Consider the following 20339-nt stretch of genomic DNA (forward strand, 5'->3'; position numbering starts at 1 on the left):
TGTCTTCCCTGCTGTTCCCCTGGTATTTTCCGCCCCCCTTGAAGTGCTGAGGGATTTCTGCTGCTCAATGAAATCTGAATGTCTCTCTTGGCACGACCATCCAAAGCCGTAATCCAGACGTCCAAGCTGCTGGAATATAAATCCTGTCCGGAGTTTGCATCGGCTGGCAGCTCATCAAGAGGCTACAGAGATTATTTATTTATTTAATTCAAACCTCTCAGAACATGGTGGGTCTGCTGTCAGCTGGTGCCTCTGGGATGACAAGATGTGGACATTTAATCTGTGCTGTGGCATGCATGCCGAGGGTTTGCACAGTGCGTGGAAAAGGCACTCTATCGGGTGGAGTGAACTGGGGATGCATTATCGAAATTTATTAAAAACAAAACTATTGAGTGAGTGGAAAACATAATTCAAACAGCTATCAGTCAGAAAATTGAGGTTTCAGAGTGAGTAAGTGAGGTCAGATTTGAGGTGTCATCCTCTTAGACCCTATCTTTATGACATAATGCTGTTTCCCGTGTGCTCCATTAGTTTTTTTTATGTGTCCTTAAAATGAAGGTCTTTGCAATAACCAAACTCCAGTCAAACTATCAAGCTAAAAAGAATGACCACTTGCATGGTGTTAATCACTGTAAGTGTTCTTTGAGTTAATGACGTGTGATTGGCCACTACCATAGCAGCTCAAGCACTGTGTTTTTGACGGAGTTGGCAGTTCAGCATGCTGAGATGCTTCAATTCACGTGATGGTCATCGAATGCAGTAGAAAAAAAAGTACTCTATTGGTATCTAGGGTCCTGTAGCGTTTGGGTTTTTTCAATGCCGGTGCTAAAACGATACTTTTAAAATGGTGCCGTGCCTAAACGGTGCAGATATCAATACTTTAAAAGTTCAAATTGATCGATTTTTATTTATATGATGGCGTTAGTTTCTTCTTCTGAAACTTCTTTTGGTTATTAGCCTATTATTATTAATTTTTAAAAATTATTATTATTATTATTATTATTGATCCAAGGTATGGCGGCTGCTATCCCTTGTCATATGAATATAAAGGACTGGATGTAACCCTTAAAAACACTTCAAAAACTTCTTCACAATATAACTCCCCAGTTACTTTTTTTTATTTAAAAGCTTTTATTGTGAAGCAGCAAAACCAGGAAATGTTGTGTTTCCATCAGCAGTAGCATAACCGGAGTCGTTTTCAGCTGAAAGAACACAAAACTTTTAAAATTATGAAGATATCTGAAAGTACCAACGAAGAAAGAAAACTTTAGACCACACAGTTAGAAGCTACAAAAGTCCTGAGAGCTGAGCCCAGAGACTTTTAGGGCCACAGTCAGCCAGCTGCTGTTATTCAGCCCCCCAGGAGCTGCTGCTCACAGACGGGCAGAGACACTCGCGTCTCACATCTGGTGAGGATTACCTGTTAGCTAACGGGAGGCTAACGTGATCTGCTGCCAAGCGTAATGTTGTTAAGCTTTGTTTGCCACCAGGGTGAAGTTAGTTGGATATCTGGCTACAGTGCTATCCCACAACTTCAACCCGGTTCTGTTGCCTGTAACGTCCGTTTTGGAGCATCAGAGAGCAGCGTAGGAATTACCGAAGTCTGTGTCTTTCAGCCCAGTAGATACTGTTTGTTTAGGAACTGGCGCCATATTGGTGCCGTGTTTCGGTCCCCAACCCTTCTGTACCCTGATATACAGTGCCACAGAGCTCCATTGTTAAAATTTAGTTGAATAGAGCTGTTCAAGTTGTTCCTGGCTGCTGATTTAAGATTAGTTGTACAGTGCATTGCCTAAAATGTATGCAGAGATTAATTTGATGTTAGAAGAGAGACCAATCTTCTTCCTAAGATCTTAATCACTATTTACAATTTTATTTTATTTTTAGTGTCAAATCCATTTCCATATAGAGAAAGTCTCGACCACACTATGATTTACAGAGACCCACCAATTCCCCCATGAGCAACAGTGGTGACAAAAACCTTCATTTTAAGCTCTATGGTGGATGCCCATCCCTGTTGGAAAAGGGATAGAAAGAGATAGTATTGGAAAAACTCTTTAGCCTATTATGGTCTTGAACAGGACTCAATTTGCTCTAGACTCAGTCTTGACTTGGGACTGCACTGGGACTGGATTAAGTTGGGCTTGACCACAGTCTGTTATTTAACCCATTTGAGTAACATTTATGAAAAGTACAATGCCCAGCTGTTTCTGTTTCTTTATAAATTTCTGAGCCTTTATAAAAAAGACAGGCGAGGAAGGTCGGAATTTTGTGGAACAAACCACTTGAACATTGTTAGTTTTTTAAAGCAATTGCATTATGAAACATCAAAATTGGTATTTTGTTTGACAGCAAGTAAAAAGTGCTGTCTTATGATTCTTGCAATGATAAAATGGAAAACCTCGTCCAGTCCAGATGACGCCAAAGCAGCTAGAGAAAGTATTGAGAGCCGATTTCAAATGAAGCAGACACAAAATAGGACACTGCTCTGAAAACACGTTTTGTGCTCGCAAATCTCTCCCTGTGCTCACGCAGTCTTGAAGTGCAGATTGATTACAGCTTAAATGTGTTTAGTAGTGGTTGTGTCATTAATAAACCAACATATGGGGTTGGTCCTGGTGGAGGGGTGTGTGAGGATGTGAGGGTGAAGAAGATGGGTCTGTTCGGGTGTAAATGGCAAGAAGACTAAGCCTGGATGGGGGATTATAGGAGAAGGGGGCGGGAAGCATTCATGATCTGTCAGGGCTTAGTACCACAATTATCCCAGTGGCAGCGGCAGCAGCAGCAGCAGCAGCAGCGATGGTGGCAGAGGCTGTGTTTTCATTAGTGTAATGTCCAGAGAAGCTCCAGAATTATGTAACGGTGACGTGCTGTCATCCTCTATCGGCCGGCCCACTGCCTGGCAGGAACGTGGCCATTTGTTTTCCTTTTATCCCCCCTCGCTCAGAAAAGCCAAAAGGACATCTGTCGGAGTCGGCGGTCGAAGGGAGGACTCGTAGTAGAGGATCTCACCGCTCCAGGTGCTGAAGCCGTGGCTTGCTGTCATGAGAAGGACATGTTTGTAGTCTTGATGCTGCAGAAGGAGCAAGTGTGGAGATGCTGAATCTGCCTCTGGTCTTTGTTAGAAGATGATTGATGGAAGTGTAGCAGCAGTCAGTGCAGTGTGGTGTGTGTGAAGCTGTCGCTGTTAGAGGAAAGTTAGAAGATGAAGTTTAAGAAGTTCATCACGATCATGCAGGCAGCTATAGGGATTGTACCCCTCAATAAACGGGAGCTTTTGCCGCCCGGCAGGAAACTGTGGAGACCTCCGGGGTGAGTTCACTTTGTTTGTGTGTCATTACGTTTTACATACACAGTGAGTAGTAGTAGTAGTAGTAGTAGTAGTAGTAGTGAACTGCATTTTCATTGCTGCAGCTGTGTTTTTCTAACAGATCTACTTCTAAATCCTGATAATGTTTTAAAAATATATCTTTTTAGTGCCTAGTTCATGGAAGCAGCAGATGAATTTTGGAAGGTAAAAAAAGAAGAAAAAAACCCAAAACATGCGTACTTCTTGTCCAGATCTTGAGTCTGACTTCTGTCTCCATTGGCATATTATTTATGGTCCTCTACGCATTGAAAAATAACATAAATTGCAGATCAGGATCTATCTCGAAGGCATCCACAATCTACTTTTCAGGCGAATCATAGAAATATCGGCATTTAATGTCTCCTTAAATCTGATCCCAAACTTCAAATAACCTCATTGAATAGCAATCTGTGCTACTTGAACAAACCAATCGAGTGATGAAGCAAACTAGATTACTATACTGATTGGACAAATGAATGACTTCACGTGGCTCTTCCTTTGGTAACATATTGTAAACAACGAGAACTCAGACTATTTCAAGTTTGGCTATAGTCTACAGGGTATTTCAAAATTGAGAAAAAAAGATTGTGAATTTGATCATAGATCGTTATTACGATTCAATTATGATGATATTATTTTAGTTTGCATTATACCTAGGTGATTTTGTGACGGGGCATACTTTAAAAAAATGATCATTTCAGCACAAAAGATGAGTTTGATCTACACTGGAGATCAAAATTGGAGAACAAATTATAAATACTTGATTAATTCTGAGATACTGTTATTTTTTATTGTTCATACTTGTTGGAATATCAGCTGTGGCCATACTATTGGTGTATTAGCATGTTATTTGAAATTAAACAAAAAACTTTATTTTTTGGGGAAAAAAGCAGTGAGCAAAACTAGAGAATACTTTCTGATACTTCCCAGGTGTTAATCTGGCACTTGCTAACATTTTTTTTTTCTTCAGGCTGTAAGATTAAAAAAAAATAGAAAGTGTAGAGGCCAAAGCTTTGAATGACTCTTTCGCAGTTCACTAACTGTAGTGGGTTTCTAACACATTACTTTGTTGCTAAGGATTTTCCAGAGATTCTCTATGGGGTTTTGATCTGGACTCTGGCCCGACCATTTCAGTGTTTCAATATTATTATCTTCACGGAACGGCATGACCTGTTTTTGCAGTGTGACAGGAGACAAAATTGTGGCCGTTTTTTGTTGAAGTGCCTTGGTTATTTAAAAGAACATGCAAGTACAGCAGTGGTATGGCCACAGCACATATTCTACCAAATTCGGAACAATAAAGAATGACAACACTTCAAATTAAGTATTAATAACGTGTTCTCTAATTTTGCTCTTCATTGTATCAGTACATATATCATGTTCATATTCATGTAACTTTTCATAGCACGAGCAGTCAGGGAAATTTCTAAATAGTGCTAGAGTCCTGTGGGTTGGCGGTGTAGTTTGAAGCACTAAAACAGTAACCTTTTTCAATGACGCATTGCAGTATTAGTTGTTTAGCAATGGTTTAGTTTGTTTTACTTTTCACTGATTAGTTAATTACTGTATTTTAGACATGCCAAATTGCTGCTTGCCACAATTGTTGTCTCACAAGGGCTCAAAAATAATTAACAACAGCATGTTGTATCTTTCAAACATTTGCAAATATGTATACATAAGCTATTTCCTGTTTAAAGGAGGAAACATGCTCCGTCTTTATCCCATTTTCTATTTTTGTAGTTGCAGTAGAAGGTTTTATTTTATTTTATTTTGGTATTAATGTTGTTCTCATCATCTCTCCTTCTGTGATTCGATTTGATCTTGAATGTCCAGTATAACAGAAAAAGTATTGTAAAATGGTTTCTGCTTTATGTTCTTACGAGGTTTTACGAGAGCAAAACTACCTACATAATACATAGAGGCTGTGTTTATATAGTGTATATCATAGCCAGACTTATTTTACTGTATATACTATTTATTGGTTCTGTCCATACTGTACGTGTCATAGCTGCATTCACTTCTGTACATTTTGTATATTGGGTCGTTAATTTTGTATGTCACAGTTATATCCCTTTTTACTACCTTACCCCATTGGTTTATTCTAAATCAGAGCTATGATCGGGCTGTAAAAAATCACGCACAACCTGGCATGAACCCAAATAGTTTATGTCCAAGTCCAAGTCAGAACCACTGCTGCTGTTTTGGGCCCGGGTCCGATCTAAAAACCTGAACATCCTCTGCTATTTTGTCCATGATGACCCTATCCCTAACCCACCTGTTCAACAGCATGTTAATGCAAATATCTTATCAGCCAATCAAGAGGCAACAACTCGATGCAAGCAAACTCATTCAGGCATACAAACATGGTCAAGATGGTGCTGAAGTTCAAACAAAGCGTCAGCATAGGGAAGAAAGGTGATTTTCTAAATGATGTTGAATGTGGCATGGCTGTTGATGCCAGATGGGCTCAGTTGACCATTTCAGAAGCTGCTGATCAACTGGGAATTTCAGCAGTCTAAAATATTAATTGAAGGGGCAGTTCTCTGGGCAAACAATACCTTAGTGATGGCAGAGGTCAGGGGAGAATGACCAGACTTGTTCGCGCTGATCAAAGGCAGCAGTAACTCATATAACCACTGGTTACCCAGCAGTGTTCTTGCACAGAGTCCCCTAACAAGTGAATGCTACTATATTCAGCCCTAGGTCTAAATATTTCTTTTCTGTCTTTGAGGGAAGTCACTTAGATTATTTCACTTGTTCCAGGAGATACTAAGCTGAACCTACTAGTCTGTGCTTAATGTGTCAGGGCCAGAGCAGCAGGTTTAGTCATGCAGAGGCAATCTACTTTCCTCTTTCTCCGCACAGTATCTCCGTAGTCTCCACCTGTAAACCTCACGCTTGACTCGCTGCCATGAAGTTGCGAAAATAAAGTTGTTAGAGCTTGATGGAGAAAACCACATGTTCAGACATGTTAGGTCGGAGTTGCTGCTCTTGAAGTGAGCCTGCAGATTATCGTATTATAGTCAGTAGTATCAGTGTGAGCAGGTTCTCCTCTGGCTTTACTCAGAGCCATACACGAGTGGCTTAGTTCTGGGAAACGTGGCATTTTATGCTCTATTTATAGCCCTGCTTTTTCTCATCTGGTCCTTTTTAGTTTTTGAAATATTTGGTTTATATTTCCTCAACAATGAAGAGTTTTAGTTTAGTCGTTCTGACTGTTGCCAAAAGGAGATAATTGTAATCTGTAATTTGAAATTGTGTCATTTTTCATCTACCATTACATGTTATACTTGTAAAAGATTACATAGAACATGTCACAAAAAGTGATAAATCAGTGGGGATATTCCAGACCCCAGGGTGAAATCTTTAAATCACTTGATTTGACTGACCAACAGTTGAAAAACCTCATATAAACAATTTACAATTAAATTACATCTGAGAAAAGCAAATCTGAGAACCTAGAGCCAGATATATTTTTGGTATTATTGGTCCATTGCCCCACTTTGGTCAAAACTGCAATATCTCGATATACATGTGTACAGCGTGCTTTATAAAATTGACACATTTATGGATAATAATACTTATATCCACTGCTCTCTCTTGACAAAGATCTAAAGAGTGAATGATTGGTATTGTTGAAATATTTCTTTAAAAGGTGTGTTTCTCTCTTGTGTGTGCAGGGAACAGCCTGGCTCTGACCAGACCAGCACTGAACTGCTCAAATATAACCGCAAGTTCCGCTGGTCCAGAGAAGCCCAGTACTTGTATCTTCGCCGCCTCTCCTCGCGCAGCTACTCGGCTATTATGATGGTACGTTAATGCATGATGCTGTGTTTTCAGAGTGATGTAGAGTCTCGTTTGGTGTGGACTTATTTGTGTGGTCCTCTTGATCCCTTACTGTGTGTTTCAGTGTCTACACCCGATATACTTCACTTGTGAATGTGCTTATCTATTAATACATTAGCATTTATTATGAAATCCTCACAGGTCCATCTAGGGTGAGTGATTTTCATGCTTTGTCACTTGGATGGTTGTGTGTTTCTCACTAGGTAAAAATTGCATGAATTTTAATCCCATCATTGGATAAGATAAAAAAAATGCATGCATGTATTTTTTTTAATAGCCAAAAATAGTACACAGTGCAAACAGTTACACTTCTCTTCTGATGTGTGGATATGAAGATATGAGGTTTTGTGAGTCAGTGTTTCCCAGACCTCTTTCCTTATTCGAATACAAATACGCTTTTGTGACCCCTCCTGCATCAGGATGATGATTAACCAGAAAGACATGTCACGCCCCGGATGCTTCATTGTTTTAACGACTTGGTCACACAAATGATTCAGGCCAGTGAAGCGGTTTTGAATCGCGATGGCCTATTTTAAGGCCTTTTTATTGGTGATTTGACTTGTTTGGATGTAATGTTTTTTCTGAAATTGTATTGTCATTACTACATTATTATTAAGGTATTGCTCCTCTGAAGTTTTCGATATTGTGTGTGTTCTTTTCGCCAGCAGAAGTGCGTCATTTATTAAAATAGTGGATATTGAAAGGAAACAATTAAATTGTACATGGTTTTAGGGATTTTGGAAATTTTCAGGGTCAGCTGGAGTTCTTATCTGTGATTTGTCTCTTGTTGACAAAATACCAGATAAAGGTAGGCTTCAATGGATGGATTAGATGGTATTACATACCCGTGTACACACACACACACACACACACACACACACTGTGCAACAACAACAATAGGTTATTGTTGAACAGTTTCACATGGGTGTCTAGTTTTTCTCGACCTTTGCTTCATCTATAAGAGCCTTACATTTTTCACATACCTCTATAACCTCTAAATACATTTGTGTACTTTTGTTCTGGGGTGGTTTTCCTTGTTTGGGCCCATTGGTTCCAGTAAAAGTAAAATACAGTGGTAATTTAGAGAGCCAGCTCAGTTGATGCCCTTGGTTTTGGAATGATGACAATCACAAACACACTATGGCTTTAATGTTCAGGTGTCCACATACGTGTGTGTGTGTGTCTTCTACACTGCAATGCAGTAACATGCATCACAATATGGCAATTTACACACTTTCCCATACGAAAGAAGACAAAGAAAAAAAAATAGATACACTTGCATTTCCCTACTTCAGTAAACAAAATACTAGAAATATTCGTAAATAAAATAAATAAGTAAGAAAGTCTATGTTTTGCCCTTTAAAAAAATATAGTGATGTAGGTTACTTAGGATCTGCTTTAGTCGTTGTTGGGTTGCTATCTTTAATCTGAAGAGTTTTGGTTCTTTTATAGGCTACACACTAAACCTTGTGTTTGCTGTTGGGAGGCAGTTGCTGTAAGCATAGAGGATATCCTAAATGTATTGTATCACCTCAAAATAAATGTCAAATGAATTCCCTCTGTGTGCTCAGATGCGTTTTTAAATGGCACGTCTTTCTCTGAATGATGTCCTAAAGCTGTTTTTGTGCTGTCTGTCTGGGAGCCTCACAGCAGGCTCTCTGAAAATCAATGGGGATTTTGGACGGATCCATGTCAGCGGTATCAGAGGTGCAAGCGCTTCTACAAATGTATTTATAATGGGCTCATTGGTTCGTTATTACTGATAACCAGATTAAAAGTTTTTAAATTCAAACGGAGTTGACTTATAACACGTTGTTTTAGTTTGCTGTTATCTATCGTAGTTACTTTAAAACGTACCAACCCCGCTCTCACGTGGTACGGTCTTAACAAAGCTAGGAGTCGTCGGCGCTAATTTTTGCTCTGAATGTCTAATCTTAATGTTTTTAGAAGGCAAAGTGCGGACTTTAAAGTAGAGTAGACGAGACTTTTACACACTTTTTCGACTTTGAAAGCTTCTCGGTGTCTCCGAAACTTTGGCATATTTCCTACCAGAAACGTTTACCTAGTGATAGTTTAGTCTAAATCCAAAGTGAAGTCGTACAGTTCAAAGTGCGTGATGCGAGTACACGGAGAGGGGCTGCTCTCCCTGAGCAGATACGCCACTCAGTATTTCACCGTAAGTACTTCAAAGTATTCATAAACACTAAAGTTAACAGACAATAACACCTGCATGGTCCTGTTACAGTGTTTTGTGAGTCTGTTTTGGGAAGTAGTTATTCGGGCGTTTCCATGAATCCCTGCCGCATCCCGCTGCACCTGCTGTGATGTTCAGATAGCGGTCGGCTAACGGAGTTGTTTAGCTTAGAAACACGGTCAACGTTAATGAACCGCGTTTTAAACATTGTCTCGGCCCTATAACTGTTAATGATATATCGACCTATCTCGTAATTGATAGCCCTTTTTCATTTACCTCAATTGTCTATCCTTTTGTGGTCAAAACATTTCCTTCGTTTCTGTTTTTAATCCCCCTCGTCTTCAACGAGCCGCAGTTAAACGCGGTGCATTAAAAGTCATAGTACTGAAGTTATACTTATGGTTGTATGTTTTTAAGTTGTTCATGTAACTTGCCGGTGTGTTCTTTCTCATGCCTCACGGTGTAGTCCGGCTCTGTGGACACTAGGGGGCACACTTGTTCAACTTCTCTGTTATCAGCCGCCAGCATCTCACACACACTCACACACATACACACACACACACACACACACACACACACACACACACACACACACACACACACACACACACACACACACACACACACACACACACACACACACACACACACACACACATACTTCTAGACTTATGAAGAATACAGTTAATTTATTGACACAACCTTCCTAAAACATCTGCAGACTGCTCTCAAATCCTTACTCAACAAAAGTAGTGGCTCCATATGTTCCATTTGGCTTAAAACCAGTTGCACAGCCTACATTTTTAGTTTGAATTCAGCTTCTTATACAGTCCAGTACCGTTTCAAAGCAACTTCAAACATTTTCTACAATTTAACAAAACCGTTTTTTTCTCAATCGAGTTTCTGGTGCTGAAACTAGTTTTGAAAAACAAAAATCTCTTGTTCCAGCACCTTCTATGCGATGGTTTGCTGCTTTTCTGTTTGATATTATTGTAAACTGAATATTTCTGTGGTTTTGATAAAACAAGAAAACTGTAGACATTAGAATAAACAAATAAAAATCAGTTTTTTTTTTTTTTGCAGCTCTGCTGAGTGCTCAGATTTGAATATTCTGTTTGGCGAAAAAATGTTTTCATTATAATGGGTGTCATGAAAAAAATGTGTGGGAATGTAGAGCAAAAAAATGAAATGGATTTTAAAATGAATTTTGAGTCTGGACATTTAGTAATTCATCTGGTGAGAACCAATTTACACAATGGAGAGGAGAACATATGCAGGCTGTGATTTTGCACGTTTGAATGTCACCCAAGGAGACTTTATTTCAATGCGTTTTCCCTCTCTAAAGAATTTCTTTCTCTAAGTCACGGCCTGCGAAGATGACCCAGTATTCAACCTCCCTCTCTGGACTTGTTTTTGTGTCTGGTTATGTAATGACCAACACTCTGGAGGCTACGACTTATCCAGAAGGCCTGCCTCTGAGCAGCCGTCACAATCATATCTCATAGTACAAGAAGACTGTCTGTCTGATTAAACTGGTTTGGCCTAAAGCATTTCCATCGGCTGCTTCTAAGTCATTATCTGACTTTCAGGAGTTCATGTTTTTTTTTCTGTCCTCACATAGTAGCTATTCGCTCTGCTGCGTTTTTCTTGCCTTCCTGGTGTTAGAGGATGTCAAATAGACCGAAGCATTTTTCACAATATTCTACACTATGTTTGTAGTGAGTAAAATGTTCATCTTTACATGTCATCTGATCTAACCAGCATTTTGAGATACTGTTTTGAGTACTTTTTAAATGATTGTCACTTTAACAATTTTCAAACAAACTGGAGTTTGATCGTTTAAGTTTAAACTGAATTTCTAGATTGACATTTGAAATGGCAGTGCCAAAAGAAAGATCCTCTCTGTGTTCATTTTCTCTGTAGTGTATATGTAGCATTTATCCTTTTGTCCTGTTGTCCTGTTATCCTGGTTTCCCCTTGTGGGCCACAAGATCAAAAAAGTGGGTTATGATGGGTGAGCTGCCAGCTCCATTCGTGCCCCGGTTTCACTAAGCCTGGGCTTGAGATGTCCGCGGAGCACAGATTTCACTTCCACTAGTTACCAAAAAAAACCCAACAGTTTTAAATCTCAGCCATTGTTTTGTCACTAACTCAAATATGCACCCTCTGCACGTTTACTGTTGGTTTGTCTTTGATGATGTGAGTCATCTCTAAAGCTGTAAAGAGTTTTTGATCTATCTTAGGATGTGGGCAGACATCCAACCAAAACTGTGTTGTGTGATTTGCAGTTGTGTTTATGGATGAACACTTGGGCGTTTAATCACCGCATGCCTGTGCAGAAGTTAGTGTGTCTGTATGTTTACACCGTCTGCAGACGGTGGGATTTGTGCTGAATGTAGGCCAGCAGAATCCCTCTTACGTCAAAGGCAGGCGGGCGGGCAGATGCAGGAAGAGAGCTGGTGGTGGTTGTGCAGCTGTGACCATGGAGGAGGCTGTGGCGCACATCTATCCGCCAGAGCACCGCTGGCGGTGAACAGGGAGAGACGCAGATAGGAAGAGACGGAGAGTGCCAACAATGAAGACTGTCCTCAGCCTGCACAGGAAATGGGCCCACGCGGTCAAGACCATACGTATCCTTCAGGGACTCGTGAGTGTGATTCTGCTACAGATTTGATCAGATCTGTGGCCAGGGCACATGGCTCAGCTAGACTGGTTCTGTAATGGTGGTGCTTTTTTTTTTTTTTTAAGTTGAGCCGAGTTGCGTTTGGTTCTGAAATGAGGGGTCCTGAATTGGAGAAAAGTGGCATCAACTGTTATCAAAAGATCATTGGGATCCAAATGAATTATGGTATTTTCAGAGGGTAACGGCTGATGTAAGTAGTCAACTTGATTCAAAGGTACTTTTTTGTAGAGAAACTGAGGTATGATCTCTCTTTATGAATTTGGAGATCAACTTTCACTTTGTCTTAAATGCTGAAACATTTGTTAGAAAAGTTAGTTTGTACTTCATTTGGGCTCATGGATGGACTTGACAGACAGCAAAACCAACTTCATGAGTTTGGGCTCTATTGCTTCTCGTTAGTCCTAACAATCAATCAAAGAAAGATTCATTCAATTATGAAAGTAAAGTAATTGTTAGTTGCAGTCCTAGACCTTGCTCAGTGGTCAGTTTCTAGGTTGTTGAATGACTTGAAGTTTAGCAGGTGTGTGTGGTTTCTATGTTTTTTTTTTGTTGAGTCGTTTTTGTCATGCTTATTTTTTCATGCTTTTTTTTTTCATGCTTACCCAAGAAACTTTTAAGCACATCTCTGGTAAACACAAGATTTAGAGTTGTGTTTTGCATGAAGCTCTGTGGAGAAATAAAGCTTTACAGATTTATTGATTAAACTAATTGCATAGCGGACGAAATGTGTTAGTCGGCAAATCATTTCTTAAAATGAGGACAGCCTTAGTAGTTTCATTGAACAGTCTGTCAGTAGACATGTTTTCATCCTGAATTATTTTGAAGTGCTTGTTAAAGAAAGCTAACTGAAGTGTTCTTATCAATGTTTAATCAATAAGAGACAGAAGTTTCTGAGTCAAACTTGTTGTAATGGTCCGTCGTTGTTCTTCTGGTAGCTCCTGATTGTGTAACGACAGCCTGGGCTAATGAACTGGCTTTTGTTGTTGCATCACATAATACATTATTAATCTGTTCGGTGAAATGGAACTACCCATGGTAATCTTTCCTTTCTCTCCACAGAACCCGGTCATGGAGGAGACCGTGTGGGAGCAGTACACCGTGACCCTGCAGAGGGTGAGTCGAGCTGCCACACAAACACACCAGACCTCATCTCATTCACAATATTTACATTTTAGCAATAAACACAGGCTGTTTACCGTGTGCTTCACAACAAGTGGATTTTAATCATTTATTATACCCGTTGCAGTAATCAAAGAGCACCCAGGTGACAAAGACATTCTCCTGTCCTCTGAATTAGAGCCAGAGTAAACCTCTGCAATTTTCAGAGTCCAAAATTAACCTTTTGTTCTACCTGCTAATTTATGGTAAACTACAAAAATTCACCAGCCAAAATATTTGTCAACCAGCCTTTAAAAAACATGAGGTATGATCTTCATTTTTCCTATTCATACTGGGTTGCTCTACCCCAGCAGTGTACCGTCACATACTTGTAGACTAGGGGTGTATGGTATAAACGGTATAGAGACTACACCGGTAGGAAGTGTGCTACGGTATGGATTTTGACTCTACTGTGTAACCAGCAGAGCAGCTTTGACGTAACCACACAATGCATACGGATCTGGATCCCAAGGGAATATTAACTGGTGCTATCAGTAGAAGCCTATGTGAAAACGTAATTAATGGCTCACAGCCACAATGCTCTGGGAGCTCCCGCACGTATCAAGCGAGGCGTAGCGATTGCTATAGTTCACATCAACATGGGTTCCACTTCTTTGTGACCTCCTACTTCTGAATGCAAGTATGACTGGAACTCGCTATACATTAGTTCCGGAGGAGTCACATCAACGAAACTTACGGTGTCTTCGGTGCCTCAAAAATAGGCATCGTCCGTGTTTTTTTAATTTTAGAATCGAAAGGTATCGCAAGTATCGGTTCTCGTGACATCCCTAGTCACCACAGACACATTATTTGAATACTCTGCAAAAAGGCAAGTAGAAGTGCATTCATTAGTGGCTCATATCATCCATGACCATTGTTTTAACTCACTCTTTGATAGATATTAACTTAAAAGACAATTAAATAGATGAAAATCTTACGGAGTACAACTTTTAAGTCATTAACTATTTGATCAAAGTAAACTAGGTTACAAATCGGTCAATGCCAGCTTCAGTACACTACTGACACATTATAGTTGATAGTATAAATAATTGCTAGTTACAGCATTATGGTTAAATAGTTAATACTTTGTTAAATGTAGATCTGTCAAGTTTGTGCCACATCTCACCACCAGCCGGTGAACCAGGGTCTACACTGTTGTTAATGTTAAACATGTGTATGACTATGCGTGCAGAGTGAACTTGAGCTTAGGTAATCATCATGATGAGCTCATTGTCTCTGCTGCGGTTGACTGAAGCCAGAAAAGCAGATTTAGTGCAAAAAGGTTCTCTGCTGCAGGCGTGTGACCCCCGACTCTCAACCCCACCACAACCAGCTGTCACACTTTTTATTCTCTTCACCATTTGTTAACTGAGTTGTCTCTTATGATATGTTGCCTCTGCCCCTGCAGAACATCTCTCACCTTGTGTGAGGAAAAAGAACAATTGTAAAAGTCTGTCGCTTTAACACACTTGAAACTCAACATTCATGATAATATTAATAAAATAACATAATAAAACAAAATATTCATCTGCTCTAACGATACAAGACATACAATCTTTATTAGGGACAATGTACATTAATTGATTTCAATGTGATGTAAATGTGCCACATTCAGCCAAATGGCTAATTTTCCTTTGCAGGTTGCCGTTAAATAGAACATTTTAAAATTAAATACATTAAAGAGCCAAAAGGCAGACAAACAAATCCATACAGAAGGAAAACAAGAATAACACTAAAAGAAAATGTAAAGACATATATGCCAGCAAGAGAATCTCAACGCTGATTGGCTGTTGTGACACACAGTCACACGAAATCACCTGAAAAGTTCAATATTTGCGACAATGCGTTGTTCGCAATCTTAAGGCTGTTGTTTTAGTTCTTAAAAACCTAAACAGGGACATGGTCTGCAGGTTAACCATGACTACAAGTCCTATATACTGTATATACACTGCATAGGTTACATAATACCGCATGTATTGTCCCTCTCAAATACATTAATATATACATTTAATACAAACTGGTAGAAACAATAATGTAACACAGTGGCAGGCTTCCGTGGCTTTATAGTCTTTGCTGTCTTTTTAAAATCCCTTTTATATCATGGTGGGGGTTTTCCCACTTTTATTTTAGTTTAAAAAAAAGTACAGCCCTGTTTTTATTGGGTAAAGAGAACAGTCTCTGGCCTCTTGGGCTCATAAAACCTTTTCCTAAATCCGATTATGTCAAACATGCTTTGTTGTCAAGCTAAAAACAAAGCATGAAAAGTTGACATTTTGGAGACATCTGTCAGCAACAGTCTATTTTTCAAGCTTTCTTTTTTTTTTTAACTATTTGAGAAGTATTTGATCCTTCACTTAGTTGGCTCATAACAGAAGTAATTTATTTTCTAAAATTATTATACCAGAGAAAAAGAGACCCTTAATTTCTTCCTCCTATGTTCATTAATTTTTGCCTGTGTGGATTGCTCCCTCCCTCTGCCTCCATGGCCATCTGCTAGAGACAGAGGGAAGTGGTGAATTGTATCGTTTTAAAGTACAGATGGAAGGGAGGGGATAAAGAGACGCAGCCATCAAATCTCTGACCTAATCTAATCTGGGCAAACTGGAGCAGTGGCAGGTAGAATCATTCAAACCAAAACACGTTTCCAAAGAAGCCCTTAAAATCAGGAGAAAAGCACACCTTGAAAAAGTGTGCAGTGAACGCTAACATGCACAGGCACACATGCTCACATACACTTGACTCTTGAGAATAATATGAAGCCAAGGATTACCATTGTTAATCAGACGATGGACATGTAGGCGCTGAACCGTTGCACAGTCATACAGTCATACATGACTCCAGTATGCACAGCTGTAATCACAATCGAAGTCAAAATCCCTTTAATCGCCCGCACAATACACATACAGCCATGATAATACACTGTGAGCTGACACACAGGGATTACAGGACCTCAACCACGCACACGCAAGCACATGCACGCGGTGACACAGAATAGATGGAGAGTCCACATGATTTCCATCTTTTCTTTTTGTTCTCAGGATCCGAAGATGGGCTTTGGAATCGCAGTGTCAGGGGGGCGAGACAACCCGAACGATGAAAGTGGCGAGACCTCCATTGTGGTGTCCGACGTCCTGCAGGGAGGACCTGCTGATGGCTTGTTATTGTGAGTACTGATGTTGCTCATAATTCAATATAAATCCCTGAACTTCACACAGTACACTCAGAAAACTATAAATCAGTTTAGTGTATACTGTATTTAATTTAGTACAATTCTTGGACCACTGCCAATAATGTAATTACTTAACCATGACCCCTTGTAGAAATGTATCCATACCTACAGAGGTATTTGACCCTTTTTAATATAATATCCCTGTATGTATTAGACCATGGTGGAAAAGAGAAGTGCTTAGCAGGACCAACCGATTTACAGAATATGTTGCATCTATGTGAGAAGCACATGTTCTTCCAGATCTTACAATTTTACAATTTACCACAATATGAATTTACAGTACATGTCCATAATAGAGGGCCTCCATAACAAACCTGTGACTCGTTCAATCAACCAGTTCATTAGTAAAACATTTATTTATCTGTTTATTTATCTGTGTCTTTATTTTTGGAATGAACATTCTCATTTAGTCCCTTGAGAATACCAAAAGTAACAGATTTTAAGTTTAGCATGTTTAGCTCATGTGTTTGTGTTCAGTGAGAATGACAGAGTGGTGCAGGTGAACGCCATCCCCATGGAGGGGGCCATCCACTCCTTCGCTGTCCAGACTCTCAGGAAATGTGGCAAAGTAGCGAAAATTGTAAGTACAGGTTTTAGTTTGTTGTTTGTACCTTAACCTTATTCCTGTTTTGTTACTTGGTAAATAAAGATAGTGGCCCTCATTTATCAATCTTGCGTGAAAACGGGCGCAGATCTGAGCGCAGAATTGGTCATACGGCAGGACACACGTGTGATTTATGAAACATTCGTATCTGACCAATCTCAGCGTACGAATGAGCGGGCCTTGATAAATGCGGCGGCTGAATTCGATCGTCATTAACATGTTATGCCCTTAAATATTCCTGGTTCGGAGGCCTCGCCCACTGAGGTCAAACACGGAGAGACGAAACACTGGGAAGAAAAGAAACTTTTCCTACACACAGATCGGCATCCTGACATCTGAGATGGAGCAAAATATAGATGTGCTTTTTGGAGTGGAATAAAAGGGGCCCATCAAAACACTGTATTGTAAAGAATAACGGACGCAGTCAACCCGAAGCGGCGCTCCACTGTGAGCGCCTGTGCGTGTGTACGCACTGCTGAACCTGCGCTCTTGCTCTGTAGCGGGGTTTGCCAGCGGGGTTATTAGGTATTCCTTGAGAGGATGACTTTTGTCACCTAGAAGAACCATACCAAGATGTTAATCATCTTATACCTTGTTTGATTTAATGCAATTTATCGAGGGTAGCCACTTACCGAGGAGATGACTTTGGCTCTGCAGTGCGTCTTGCTGCAGCCGCGCGCCAACACATTCATTCATCTTCAACCGCTTTTCCCTGTCGGGGTCGTGGGGGGCTGGAGCCGAGCTGTTTTGAAATATAAAATAATTGTGTGTGTGTGTGTGTGTGTGTCGTCGACGTCCCCCTCACCTGGCCACCACGTTTAAAAGCGATAGCTTAGCATCACAAGTCACCTGTACATTTATCGAGGGGTAGTTTTTGTGATTGATGAATGCGTAATCATTCATGGATGGTGCCTTCAGACGCACATGAGTACAATCAATTGTTCCAACCACAATTTTTATATTTTTTATTCGTTTTAAGAATCCGTTTTGATCTGTTCTTCATATGTGACTGCTTATGCTTAATGACAGCTGAGGTTTGTTATTTTCAGCCAGATTTGCTGTGCTGCACCTCAAATCCACAGGCTGAAATGTGCGTACAGGATCTCAGACCACACGTGAGATTTGATCGTAGCTCCCGCTCATGTCCAAATTGATAAATACCGAAATTTGCTTGGAAATGGTCGTACGCACGTTTATCTGCCGTACGTTCGTTTGATAAATGAGGGCCAGTGTGATCATGAGAAAACGTAGTCATATTTATTAATCCCCCTAGTATTTCCTCTCCGTCCCTGTACTTTCACCTTAAAAAACAAACTGATTATTAATCTATTCAAAATATTTTTTTATGGATTTGTTTGTCAAAGGGACCTTTTTTATTTAATTTTTATTCCTCTCTTTTAATCAACAGACAGTCAAAAGGCCAAGGAAGGTTCCAGTCAATGTCCTCAACCGGCCCCCGTCCCCCGATGACAGAGTTTTCAACAACGACTACAATGATGATTATAACTACGAGCAGGACCGCCGTAGTGTGTACAGCGGCCGGAGTGGAGGGGGGCGAGACCACAGCCTGGAGAGGGAGCGAGGGGGGGGAGGCTACACGGATTCTGGCTACCAAACACGTGAGCGTGACTACGACAGGGACTATGACCGACGGGAACGTGGCAGGAGTGCGGAGAGAGACCTGAGCCCCGACCGGCAGTACAGGAGAGATGGCAGTAGAGGTCGCACTTTAGACAGAGAACGCAGCCCGGATCGCCCATACAGGAGCGACCACATGCCTGAACGCGACCACATGCCTGAACGTGACCACATGCCTGAACGCAACCATAGCCCAGACAGAAGGTACCGCAGCGAGCGTGCATTAGACAGAGAGCGCAGTCCTGATCGACGTTACCGCAGCGAGCGAGCCCTTGACCGGGAGTACAGCCCAGACAGACGCTACCGCAGTGAGCGAACGCTGGACCGCACAAACAGCCCAGATCTGCGCTATGGACGTGACAGCCCAGCACGAGGCCATGGGCGCGACCACAGCTTCGAACGAGGACGTGAACGCATCCCCAGTGACCCGAGGAAATACGAGGAGCCGCTTAGGCGGAGTGGGAGCAGAGACCGCCTGGAGCGCTCGCCGTCACCTGCTGCCATGCCCATCCCTCTGCCCCGCCCCATCCGAGACATGGAGCCACTGGAGAAACCCCTGAATGTGCTGCTGCTGAAGAACCGTCCCAACGAAGGTGAGAAACTAACAAATCTTGTTACTTATTCCTATATTCAAGCTATTAGACCTTGTTCTCACTAAAATAAACGTCTTTTTTTTTTTTAAAACGGGTAATATGTAGTTTTTTTGCCAAAAAGCCAGGCTGGGTATTGTTTTTGTAGGCTTTATAGACTGTTTATTATGTGTTGATAATATACAAAAATGTTGATCTTTTTTCTACTATGTTTTCCAGAGTACGGCCTTCGTCTGGGCAGTCAGCTCTTCATCAAAGAGATGACCAACACAGGACTCGCCAGTAGAGATGGGAACCTGCAGGAAGGAGACATTATTTTAAAGGTAGGGTAAAGCTTTATCCTCAAAGTGCAGATGGGGAACAGGCTTCATGACAGAATAGAAATAATGATATTTTCTATTATTGGTTTATGTCTCATTGTTCTTTTATTATTATTTTGACTTCTGGTGTACTAGTGAGTTTGGTCATTCAGAATGCTATGTGTCTTTTTTGAAAAATAAATCAAAAGAAAGAAAAATTTTTCTTAGTTTTTAATTTATGGAATCTTCAAACCTCTCATAATCACTATCCTTCAATAAAATACTGTTAACATTGTTTATTTGTAGTTGCAGTAATTAGCATCCGACTATCTCTCCTCCGTGACAGATTAACGGTACGGTGACAGAAAACCTGTCACTCAGCGACGCAGGGAAGTTGATCGAGAAGTCCCGCGGGAAGCTGCAGCTGGTGGTACAGAGAGACAAGCGGCAGGTGCTGATCCGAGTCCCTCCGATGGTCGACAGCGACTCTGAGCTCGATGGTGAGAGACACTCGAAACTGAAAAGCAGCAGATCCTATCCAGAGTAAAGGCAAACCTGGCCTTTATCATCATCACATATAAACCCACTGCGTATGAACTTCATATGAATAAACTGTAGAAATGTGGTTGCTGTTGTATTTGCCCTTCAAACGTGTTTTCCCATTATAAAATAAAAGTTTTACTAACATCAGTTTTTAGTATCATTTAAATATTTAATGTGTACAAACCTGTAACAAAGCAGTCCTAGCA

General features: G+C 40.6%; 1 protein-coding gene across 3 annotated transcripts in view; it reads left to right on the forward strand.

Annotated features, from left to right (window-relative positions):
* Positions 1-20339, forward strand: part of tjp2a (tight junction protein 2a (zona occludens 2)) — a 40820-nt gene that overhangs the window by 8661 nt on the left and 11820 nt on the right. For 2 of the 3 annotated variants that reach the window (XM_083930421.1, XM_083930422.1), the window contains exons 2-8: positions 7030-7159; positions 13132-13185; positions 16269-16393; positions 16937-17039; positions 18472-19294; positions 19511-19614; positions 19937-20090. In XM_083930421.1, the coding sequence (XP_083786547.1) occupies positions 7154-7159; positions 13132-13185; positions 16269-16393; positions 16937-17039; positions 18472-19294; positions 19511-19614; positions 19937-20090 (1369 nt within the window). In that variant the 5' untranslated portion in view covers positions 7030-7153. The remainder of the gene's footprint in view (positions 1-7029; positions 7160-13131; positions 13186-16268; positions 16394-16936; positions 17040-18471; positions 19295-19510; positions 19615-19936; positions 20091-20339) is intronic. The other variant, XM_083930423.1, reaches the window with a different exon arrangement.

Source organism: Echiichthys vipera, assembly GCF_963691815.1.
Source record: "Echiichthys vipera genome assembly, chromosome: 16".
In the NCBI taxonomy this organism is placed as follows: domain Eukaryota; kingdom Metazoa; phylum Chordata; class Actinopteri; order Perciformes; family Trachinidae; genus Echiichthys; species Echiichthys vipera.